At 43.8% G+C, this 12,419-nt stretch overlaps 1 protein-coding gene across 1 annotated transcript in view; it reads left to right on the forward strand.

Moving 5' to 3' along the window:
- The window catches only part of lg11h5orf22 (linkage group 11 C5orf22 homolog), a 93,873-nt gene that overhangs the window by 26,845 nt on the left and 54,609 nt on the right, over positions 1-12,419 (forward strand). Inside the window, exons 3-4 of the mRNA XM_089007484.1 lie at positions 4,334-4,483; positions 8,465-8,595. Coding sequence (XP_088863610.1) covers positions 4,334-4,483; positions 8,465-8,595 — 281 coding nt within the window. The remainder of the gene's footprint in view (positions 1-4,333; positions 4,484-8,464; positions 8,596-12,419) is intronic.

Raw genomic sequence — 12,419 nt, forward strand, 5'->3', positions numbered from 1 at the left:
TGTGGGCCTTTGCAAATGCAACAGGATTGTTTCGTTGTCTTCTGTTTAATGATGGTTACTAAGCACTAACTCAGCCATTCTATTCAGACACTCTCGAACCCCGTTGTCACGTGCCCAGCTTCCGTGTTTATCCTGTTGACGCGAGTACAATAAAAAAACGGTGTAGCAGAGCTTACATATGTTGCGTCACACGCGTGTATGATTTTGAAGTGCACCTTTCAACACTTTCATGTCTTTCAATTCCTTGATCTCCTTGATGTGCGTATCACCCTGACGCATAGCACACGCTTGCAAATTGTATAAAAGGAGCTGTCGCGGGACAGAGAGATTGGGCGAACCACGAGGCAGAATCACATCAGAGTCATCTCGGGCTCACGCCCGGCTCACGCCGGGCGTCGGACGGACATCACGGCACGACTTGCTCAACTCCACGCCACGATCAATCTCTGCGCGTCACCTGCCTGGGAGATCTGACAACGAACCTACTTACAAATAAAGAGAACCATCAAACTCTTTATTGGCGAGCCAGCCAGGAGCATTTTTTTCCCTCCTCCTCAGCCCAATCAACTCTCCAAATGGAAACACCCAGATTTCCCAGCCGCCCGTGAACCCGGCATCTTCACAGCAAGACCCCTCAAGCCGAGCTCCCGATGGACCGCCACCACCCGTGGGCGCCCCGACCCCACCGTGAAACCTGCCGCACCCTGATGGCCGACATCGTCCAATTCGCCTGGCGGCTCTGCAACTAGCTGCATCGTATATGTCCACGATCGCACATCGTCGGACATCGCTTATGTCCACGATCGGACATCAATATATGTCCACGATCGGACATCGTCGGACATCGCTTATGTCCACGATCGGACATCAATATATGTCCACGATCGGACATCGTCGGACATCGCTTATGTCCACGATCGGACTTCGGGAAGACGCTTCATGGCCGACACGGCCGCCGACGTCAGCGTTCTTCCTCAGCGTCCTGCAGAGCGCCATGGCAACGCGATCATCGTCGCCGATGACCGGCCTGTCCGTGCGCGGCAGCATGGCCAACCCCACGCACCTTCGTCCTCACAATCCCTCATCGATTCTCCGACTTGACCGATCCCAGCCGAACAACTCACGGTGAGAAGACCTTCCGGCATCGACTCGACGGCCGTGAGGAAAGTTTCCATCGACCGACTCAAACTGGCAGTCGTGAGCACTCTTTGCCGTGCCCACCATGTCGCAGAATGACTTTTGTTTTTATTTCTTTTTCCTTCATCGTTTTCACCGACTTCGGATCCAGGAGGGGAGCCCTGTTGCGTCACACGCGTGTATGATTTTGAAGTGCACCTTTCAACACTTTCATGTCTTTCAATTCCTTGATCTCCTTGATATGCGTATCACCCTGACGCATAGCACACGCTAGCAAATTGTATAAAAGGAGCTGTCGCGGGACAGAGAGATTGGGCGAGCCACGAGGCAGAATCACATCAGAGTCATCTCGGGCTCACGCCGGGCGTCGGACGGACATCACGGCACGACTTGCTCAACTCCACGCCACGATCAATCTCTGCGCGTCACCTGCCTGGGAGATCTGACAACGAACCTACTTACAAATAAAGAGAACCATCAAACTCTTTATATATACATTACTGTTGTTCAACACCAATTTAAAACATCTGGAAACGTAAGAATTGTGATATCCGAACAACATACAAAGCAATGTGGAGGACAATCCAACAAGCAAATCCTTCATCGCGAAAGAGTTTGATGTGCAGCAGGATACTTCATCAACATAAGTCATGTAAACGTTGTAGTTTTTGTTTTCCATCCATGTATTTAATTGTGTTGCATTCTGATATCTTTATCGCTTGCAATAATCACTGTTTTTCACATTTTTGTACATGCTGGCGTTCGTGGTTTCGTGTGAATAGAACAACGTGAGGATTTTGCATTGTTGCATTTTTGAAAGGAAATAGTCATTAAAAAAGTGTAAAGACGTTTTTATTTCATGTACACGTTTATTTTTCACTTCACTACTGTACAAAAAGCATGCTAGATATGCAATCCATGAAGCCAATGATAAAATTACATGCCATATCAAAGATCCCTCATTTACGTACCCCCCCCCCCCCTTCATGCAGTTCGGCGCAGGACGTATCGACAGTACGGTTATATCGACATTTTTCCTGACTCCCGAGAATATCGATATAACGAGACTTTACTGTATATGTATAATTTCTACATTATTTTTGTATGCGAAAAGAGTTTTGTCCAAGCAAAATCTGACCTTTCTGTCCTAATTAAATAATAAAACTCAATGAATGATATAAAAGTTTGGTAAAATAAGCATAATCAAGAGGGCTTTGCCTTTCATATTAGTTATTTGTTGTTCCTACAACTTGGATAAGCGACAAGACTTTTGTCAGGCTCTGTATTCATGGTGACCATTTTTTTAATATCACACTTTGTATATTTAGTCACTACATAGCCAAAATACATGCACAGTTTTTCTCAAATGCAGTTATTTCTTGAGCTTTTCATTCCATTCCATTTAATCCTGAGTAGCAGGTGTATGAGTGAGCTCTGCATGCTAAATCTTTTGTTCTAATTGTTTCACCTCTAATTTCAGGGGGAAGAAGGTGTGCCTTGTGGCTAAATCTATGCTTGTCACGTACCACAGTAATGCTGACTGTGAGCGCATATTTAGACATGTCAATAAAAACAAAACAGAGTTTCGGTCAAGTCTGTCAATCAAAGTTCTTCGGAACCTTATGACCAGAAAAATGATGATGACTGCTTCTGGCAACAAGTGCCACAATCTGACTCACTCATATGAGCACAATGGAAAATAACTATGTTGAGTTGAGAAATGTTTATGATTCATTGAGTATTGACTGTTGATGTGCATATTTAAAGTTAGTAATAATGTCTTTTCAAACAAGATTGATTAAAGTTTGGGTGATTGTAAAGTATTTGTGTTTTGTTTTCTTAAAATGGTAGCAAACACGATATTTTCATGATTGACAAGTAGAAATATTGGTCATTTTTGCACAAGTATATCTTTGACATTGATCAACATTTGTATGATGCTTTTTGCCTCATTTTAAGTAGCTGTAATGTTAACAAATGTTCGGTCGGCTTCAGGGGACTGACTACGCAGGACTTTGTCCTGGACCTAAATGTTAACACTGGTTCGGCTGAGGGGCTTTGCCCCCCCTGACCCCTGGACATCGGCATATTATGAGGCTTTTCTGGTTTAAAAAGTAGGCAGCTATTCAAAGGGTGAAGCTCTCAATTTACTGGTCGATCGATGTCCCAACCCTCATTTATGGTCACGGGTTATGGTCACAAGCTCTGGGCTCTCCCTTAAAGATAAGGTAAGAAGCTCGGTCATCCGGGAGGGGCTCAGAGTCAAGCAGCTTCTCCTCCACATTGAAAGGAGCCAGATGAGGTGGCTCAGGCATCTGATTAGGATCCATCCTGGACACATCCCTCGTGAGGTGTTCTGTCCCCGCTAACAGAAGACCCAGGACACGCTGGAGACACTATGTCCTGGGAAGTGCTTGGGATCTGCCAGGAACAGCTGGAAGAAGTGGCTGGGGAGAAGGAAATCTGGGTGTCCCTACTAAATCTGCTGCACCAGTGATCCGACCCTGCAGCGGCAAAATATACATGGCTGCTGAGAGAATTACTGCTTGCGTGCGATCAATAGAATTCTGCATCGGTCAGTGATATAAAATAAGGCTACATATAGAAATAAAAATCTGAAATTGAAATTAAAGGTGGCTCTTGACTGGCTGGCCATAAACGGGCCAGAGTTGTCATACAACAAATTATTCGTGGTCCACAAAGAACCATTCACAGACTTTAGTTCGCTGACGAAGCCTCTTGGATAGGAGGCGAAACGTCCGAAACCTTCACTTTTGTACAGATGACGGCTGAAGAAACCTTCTCATCGACATTCCACATCTAGTTTTCCAGAGTCAAGCCAGGGCCTCCTTTGCTTTGCCTTTGCTGTTTGGCCTATATGCATTATGCCAGTGCTGACACAAGGTCAGTAATGCCAGCGTTATGCCGAATGTGGGCCAGATGCCTTTGCTGAGCTTCACAATTGGCGGTATCTTGTTTTCGTTACCATTAATCCACACTCGGACTTAATCCACAACTTGCTCTGCATCATGTTGGGTGGCACAAGTGCTCAAACTCCAAAGTACAGTGACTGCAGTGTCACGCTGACATTTATTATTGAGGTTTTTTTTCATTCAATTATTCATTCATCACTGAATGTACTACTGATGTATCATACTTAATCTCATTAATGCCAGACAACATTACATTTTTGCAGTGAGTTGAGCATCGAGAACTGGATCATGCCCATGGTTTACGCTGGCCACGTCTCTCGTGTGGCATGGCTACATCCCTACTGGTCGCAGCAAATCATGGAAGGGGAACACAAAATGACTGTCGGCAGAGATTCATCCACCACTACCATCAGGTATAATTTACCTCTGTGTTTTTGAAACCTTGTGCCGCGATGCACCAGTGCAAGATATTGTTAGGTGTGCCGTGGGAAATTGTCCACTCTGTATCATGTATGGTACATCAACTGGAAGAGTAATCATGTACTTCCATACCGGTAGGGAGCAGCAAATTGCCTTATGCTTCCAGACAAGCAATGTTTCTGTCTCAGCTAATAAAATAAAAGGTATCTAAACTGCCAACTGCGCTATGGTCTCACATTCTCAGCGCACAAGAAACTGCGCTCCATTGCAGTGAACGGTCTTCAAATTAAATATACAGTGATACCTCAGCTTACGAAAGCTTTAGCGAACAAACATTTCGCCTTATGTGAACGTTAATTCATGGGAATATATTTTTGGCATACAAACTATTTTTCGGGAAACACACGGAGCCCCACAATGAGTGATGTGCCATTCGTGAACGAGCCGGTTCATGGAGCTGGATCTCTGAAGTTAACGAAGAGAGCCAGCTCCTAACAAGGAGCTGAAATGGCAGCTGACTTTGTTTGTCCTCTATTCCCCGCCCCCAGTCTTCGGTTAAAGCCACATGTAATTGGTCAAGATATGTAGAGGAGGGAGGGGACACACGAAGCATGACGCACGCAGCAATGAGGAGGAGGAGTGAGGAGGCGGGGAGTGAGCACATGAACAAAGTGTGTCTCGTGTGTCTGCCTGCATCTGTTGCTGTTGCAATCTCACAACTTCCAAGATCTACAACCCAGAGCTCCATTAGACACTTTATGTAAATAGCTATCAACCCAGCTAAACAGAACACAATTGAAAAGGAACTAGGTAAAATTGTTGCAGAGAAAGCACGGCAACTTCACTCTGATATCGTCAAGACGCAACCTGGTCCAAGAACTTTAAGCGTCATACAGGGATTCATAGTGTCATTCGTCATGGGGAGGCAGCCAGTTCTGATGATAAGGCTACCAAAGCTTACAAGGAATCATTCCTCAAGATAATAATAATAATAATAATAATAATAATAATAATAATAATAATAATTAATAATACATTTCATTTATAAGCGCCTTTCAAAACTCTAAAGGACACTTTACACTCAGGAAGAAGAAGGCTACGTTCCTCAAGTGTTTAATGCAGATGAAACCGACCTTTTTGGAAAACGATGCCGAACCGGACTTTCATTACACAGGAAGAGAAGTCAGTCCCTGGGCATAAGCCTATGAAAGATAGTCTAACCCTCCTTCCTACAGTACTTATGGAATGTGCCTTTCCCTCCCACTTCCTCCCACACTTAATGTTGGAATACACACTTTTCGCCTTACACACACTTTCTGGAAACCAATTAAGTTTGTAAGCCAAGGTATCACTGTATATGTAATTTTTTTTCAATATCAATTTGTGTGTAATTCAGTGACAGGTGTCGTCACTCCCCGAACCAAAATACAGTAAGTCTGAAATGCAATTATTCTAAGTTAGAATGACCGTCACAACATGCGGAAATAGAAGAACAACCAGTGAAACTGGGTGAGATAGTTTCTTTTTTTAGTTGGAAAGGTCTGCTCTGCAAAACATGCAGCAAAGATTAAGCTGTAAACACATTTTCTGATGGAAAAAAAATGGACTGTCGTATTTTCCGGTGCATAAAGAGCACCAAAAAGCCTTTATTTTCTTCAAAAGATGACCCTGCGCCTTATATGAATTAATATTGAGCCACAACAGCTCTCGCAACTCCTGTCAGCAAACACAACTCTATTTCCCCCTGTAGATGATGTAGTGCGTCACCCCAACCTCTACCGTAGCACCTTTAATGTGGTGTATATTTTCATATATTGTATTAGGAAAATATGCATGACTTGTATGCTCGGCTGGACATGACTTGTATGCTCGGCTGGACAGCAAGGAAGGTGAGACTGATCTTTACAGGCTGGCGAGACAGATAGACAAAGATGGTAAGGACCTGCAGCAGGTTCGGGTGATTAAGGATAGAGATGGCAATGTATTAACAGGTGCCAGTCGTGTGATGGAAAGATGGAAAGAGTACTTTGAAGAATTGATGACGAGGAAAATGAGAAGGTACAAAGAATAGAAGACGTGACTGTTGTGGACCAAGACATAGCAAACATTAGCAAGGATGAAGTGAGGAGGGCGCCGAAGAGGATGAAGGGGGGGGGGGAAGGCACTCGGGCCTGATGATTTACCAATCGAGGTATGGAAGTGTCTTGGAGAGGTGGCGGTGGTGGTCCTAACTGGTTATTCAACAAGATCTTAGATGTTGAACAGATGCCTGAAGAATGGAGACGAAGTGTACTTGTGCCCATTTTTAAGAACAAAGGAGATGTGCAGAGTTGTACTAACTACAGAAATAAAGTTGATGAGCCATACAATGAAACTCTGGGAAAGAGTAGTTGAAGCTAGACTAAGAGCAGAAATGAACATTTGTGATCAGCAGTATGGCTTCATGCCAAAAAAGAGTGTGACAGATGCAGTGTTTGCTTTAAGAATGCTGATAGAGAAGTACAGATAAGGCCAGAAGGAATTGCATTGTGTCTTTGTAGATCTGGAGAAAGCATACGGCAGGGTGCCCAGAGAAAAGCTGTGGCATTGCATGAGGAAGTCTGGAGTGACCGAAGAGTATGTCAGAGCAGTGCAAGACATGTATCATGACTGTAAGACAGTTGTGAGGTGTGCTATCGGTGTGACTGAGGAATTCAAGGTGGAGGTGGGACTCCACCAGGGGTCAACTCTGAGCCCCTTCTTATTTGCTATGGTGACGGACAGGCTGACAGACGATGTTAGATAAGAATCTCCTTGGACCATGATGTTTGCAGATGACATTGTGATCTGTAGCGAGAACAGGGAACAGGTGGTGGAGAAACTAGAGATGTGGAGATATGCCCTGGAAAGGAGAGGAATGAAGATCAGTCGCAGCAAGACGGAATATATGTGTGTGAATGAGAGGGATCCAAGTGCAAGAGTGATGCTACAGGGAGAAGAGATAAAGAAGGTGGAGGATTTTAAGTACTTGGGGTCAACTGTCCAGAGCAATGGAGAGTGTGGAAAAGAGGTGAAGAAGTGTGTCCAGGCAGGCTGGAGCGGCTGGAGAAAAATGTCGGGTGTGATGTGTGATAGAAGGGTTTCAGCTAGGATGAAAGGAAAAGTGTAGCCCAGCCATGAAAGACAGTGGTGAGCCCAGCCATGATGTTTTTTCTTTGGGAGTGACCAGGTTTGATAGGATCAGGAATGAGTACATTAGAGGGACAACTCATATTAGAGGCTTTGGAGAGAAAGTCAGAGAGGCCAGACTGAGATGGTTTGGACATATCCAGAGGAGAGAGAGTGACTATATCGAGAGAAGGATGCTTAGTCTTGAACTGCCAGGCAGGAGACCGAGAGGAAGACCGAAGAGGAGGTTTATGGATGTGGTCAAAGAGGACATGAAGGTAGCTGGTGTGAGAGAAGAGGATGCACAAAACCGGGATAGATGGAGGACATTGATTCGCTGTGGCGACCCCTGAGGGGAAAAGCCGAAAGGAAAGGAAGATAAAGACTCATGATGGGAAAACGGATTGGTGCAATATTGCGGTGGAGGGCAAATAATTGGGGGTGGGGGGAATAACCGGCCGGCTGTTCTAATCGACTATATTTTACTTGCCATTAAAACGAATGGACCAATATTAGATTGATTTTGATTTGATTCCGATTCAATGTGTTATAATGTTGCGTTAATTTTCAATGTTCAAAAACGTTCATAGTAAAAATATAATTGATTGTTAAAATACACTTTTTTTTTCCATAGGTAGTGGTGTGTTGCGGGATTTAGTTTTTAATGGACAAAAAATGTGACTTGGCTGGAAAAAGATTGGAAAAACACAGATTCTCCTGACAGTTCATTCAAAATTGATTTTACGGAACCTAATTTGTTGTTGTGGTCTTTATTTGTCTTCAAAGTCAATTTGTCTTTTAAATTATCACTTTCCCCATCTTGGCAGGTTGACAAGTAAAGATCATTACTTCCTCAGCGATGGCTTGTATGTTCCAGAGGAACAGCTTGAAAACACCAAACCTCTCACGTTAGATGTGATCAAAGTCAATCCTCTTCATCAGAAGCAAGATTTTAACGGTATGTATTCCGCAGACATTGATAGTAATGCAGCATATTTTATATAATAATAATAATAATGTAATATAATAATTTTTTTCAAGTGCCTTTCAAAGCTCTCAAGGACACTTTACAGTCACAGACAAACATAGATACAATAATAAATAAAATACAATTATAAATAGAATACAATTGTAAATTTATCTGTGTTATATTTGCTTAAGTAACATTTTGGGTCGTTTTAATGCAACTTACCATATTTTCCGGTGTACAAGGCTCACCCAAAATCCTTTATTTTCTTCAAAAGATAACCATGCGCTTTATACGAAGGTGCGCCTTATATGCGAAGTAATGTTGAGCCACAACAGGTCTCGCAATTACTGTCAGCAGCCACAGACTCCATTTAATAATAATATTAATACATTTCATTTATATGCGCCCTTCAAAACTCTCAAGGTCACTTTACAGTCACAGGATAAGTTTTACTGTGGGTGATCAGCGGCAGCCACACGCGACAGCGTTCTCTCAACCCGTAACTCAAATTGATAAATTGATAGAAAGCTAGCGAGCAAGCCAGCTAACAGATAGCAAAATCTAACTTAAAGAATCTCTGTCCAAACATTTTCCGAAATAGAGTGCCCGTAAAAATGTTTGTACGTATGTGTGTGTGTGTGTGTGTGTGTATATATATATATATATATATATATATATATATATATATATAGTATATTCACAGTGCAGCGTCCCCCGGTCCGGCCTCCCTGTGTGGAGTTTGCATTTCTCCCCGGACCCGCGTGGGTATCAATAGAATTCTGCATCGGTCAGTGATATAAAATAAGGCTACATATAGAAATAAAAATCTGAAATTGAAATTAAAGGTGGCTCTTGACTGGCTGGCCATAAACGGGCCAGAGTTGTCATACAACAAATTATTCGTGGTCCACAAAGAACCATTCACAGACTTTAGTTCGCTGACGAAGCCTCTTGGATAGGAGGCGAAACGTCCGAAACCTTCACTTTTGTACAGATGACGGCTGAAGAAACCTTCTCATCGACATTCCACATCTAGTTTTCCAGAGTCAAGCCAGGGCCTCCTTTGCTTTGCCTTTGCTGTTTGGCCTATATGCATTATGCCAGTGCTGACACAAGGTCAGTAATGCCAGCGTTATGCCGAATGTGGGCCAGATGCCTTTGCTGAGCTTCACAATTGGCGGTATCTTGTTTTCGTTACCATTAATCCACACTCGGACTTAATCCACAACTTGCTCTGCATCATGTTGGGTGGCACAAGTGCTCAAACGCAGATTGACCACTCCAAATTGTCCCTAGGTGTGAGTGTGAGAGTGACTGTTGTATGTCTTTGTGTGCCCTGCGTTTGGCTGGCAACCAATTCAGAGTGTCCCCCGCCTCGTGCCTGAAGACAGCTGAGATAGGCTCCAGCAACCCCCGCGACCCTAATGAGGAATAAGCGGTACGGAAGATGAGATGATATATCAGAATCAGAATCAGAATCAGAATCAGAATACCTTTATTCGTCCCGCAATGGGGAAATTTGCAGTCCACAGCAGCAATTGAAGAGGGATGGGGTTGGGGTGGGAGTGAAAGGATAGAAAACAAGATATTCTAAGCATAACAAAATAAAAATGTCAACTGTATACTGTGCAAATGTAGATGTGCAAAAACCGTTCTATAAACAAGACTGTACATAGTGCAGAATCAAGAGATGCATTTAGATGTATTGCAACAACCCATATTTACAAGTGTCCAGTTTTTTTTTTCTGGAAACCAATTAAGTTTTTTTCACATGTGATCATTGGGAATTGTGAAGCCTGACAGCAGTCGGTAGGAACGAGCGGCGGTACCTCTCCTTCTTGCAGCGCGGGTGTAATAGTCTCTGGCTAAAGGAGCTACCCAGAGCTGTCAGGATGGGCAGGAGGGGGTGGGATTTTCCGGGCTGTCCGTCATAGCTTTTAGTTTAGCTAGCGTCCGTCTGTTGCCCACTAGCTCCTCTAGCAGACACAACTCTATTTCAGCGAGCAGCCCACGACAGAACTGGCCCGCTTGACAAAGCGCTCCAGTCTTTTTCTGTCCCGGGTGGTGATGCTGCCTGACCAGCAGACAATGCCATAGTGGATGGACTGATGCCACCACAGAGTCATAGAAAGTGTCTTTAGGAGTGACCCCTGAACTCCAAAAGACCTCAGTTTCCTGAGGAGGAATGAGGCGAAGTGTACTTGTGCCCATTTTTAAGATTAGGGCATCCGTGCAGAGTTGTCCTAACTACAGAAATAAAGTTGATGAGCCATACCCAGAAACTTGGGAAAGAGTAGTTGAAGCTAGACTAAGAGCAGAAATGAACATTTGTGATCAGCAGTATGGCTTCATGCCAAAAAAGAGTGTGACAGATTGTTTGCTTTAAGAATGCTGATAGAGAAGTACAGATAAGGCCAGAAGGAATTGCATTGTGTCTTTGTAGATCTGGAGAAAGCATACGGCAGGGTGCCCAGAGAAAAGCTGTGGCATTGCATGAGGAAGTCTGGAGTGACCGAAGAGTATGTCAGAGCAGTGCAAGACATGTATCATGACTGTAAGACAGTTGTGAGGTGTGCTATCGGTGTGACTGAGGAATTCAAGGTGGAGGTGGGACTCCACCAGGGGTCAACTCTGAGCCCCTTCTTATTTGCTATGGTGACGGACAGGCTGACAGACGATGTTAGATAAGAATCTCCTTGGACCATGATGTTTGCAGATGACATTGTGATCTGTAGCGAGAACAGGGAACAGGTGGTGGAGAAACTAGAGATGTGGAGATATGCCCTGGAAAGGAGAGGAATGAAGATCAGTCGCAGCAAGACGGAATATATGTGTGTGAATGAGAGGGATCCAAGTGCAAGAGTGATGCTACAGGGAGAAGAGATAAAGAAGGTGGAGGATTTTAAGTACTTGGGGTCAACTGTCCAGAGCAATGGAGAGTGTGGAAAAGAGGTGAAGAAGTGTGTCCAGGCAGGCTGGAGCGGCTGGAGAAAAATGTCGGGTGTGATGTGTGATAGAAGGGTTTCAGCTAGGATGAAAGGAAAAGTGTATAAAACAGTGGTGAGCCCAGCCATGATGTTTTCTTTGGGAGTGACCAGGTTTGATAGGATCAGGAATGAGTACATTAGAGGGACAACTCATATTAGAGGCTTTGGAGAGAAAGTCAGAGAGGCCAGACTGAGATGGTTTGGACATATCCAGAGGAGAGAGAGTGACTATATCGGGAGAAGGATGCTTAGTCTTGAACTGCCAGGCAGGAGACCGAGAGGAAGACCGAAGAGGAGGTTTATGGATGTGGTCAAAGAGGACATGAAGGTAGCTGGTGTGAGAGAGTGCACAAAACCGGGATAGATGGAGGACATTGATTCGCTGTGGCGACCCCTGAGGGGGAAAGCCGAAAGGAAAAGAAGATAAAGACTCATGATGGGAAAACGGATTGGTGCAATATTGCGGTGGAGGGCAAATAATTGGGGGTGGGGGGAATAACCGGCCGGCTGTTCTAATCGACTATATTTTACTTGCCATTAAAACGAATGGACCAATATTAGATTGATTTTGATTTGATTCCGATTCAATGTGTTGTAATGTTGCGTTAATTTTCAATGTTCAAAAACGTTCATAGTAAAAATATAATTGATTGTTAAAATACACTTTTTTTTCATAGGTAGTGGTGTGTTGCGGGATTTAGTTTTTAATGGACAAAAAATGTGACTTGGATGGAAAAAGATTGGAAAAACACAGATTCTCCTGATAGTTCATTCAAAATTGATTTTACGGAACCTAATTTGTTGTTGTGGTCTTTATTTGTCTTC

This window comes from Hippocampus bargibanti, linkage group LG11, assembly GCF_051943395.1.
Source record: "Hippocampus bargibanti isolate YZ-2025 linkage group LG11, ASM5194339v1, whole genome shotgun sequence".
Taxonomy (NCBI): domain Eukaryota; kingdom Metazoa; phylum Chordata; class Actinopteri; order Syngnathiformes; family Syngnathidae; genus Hippocampus; species Hippocampus bargibanti.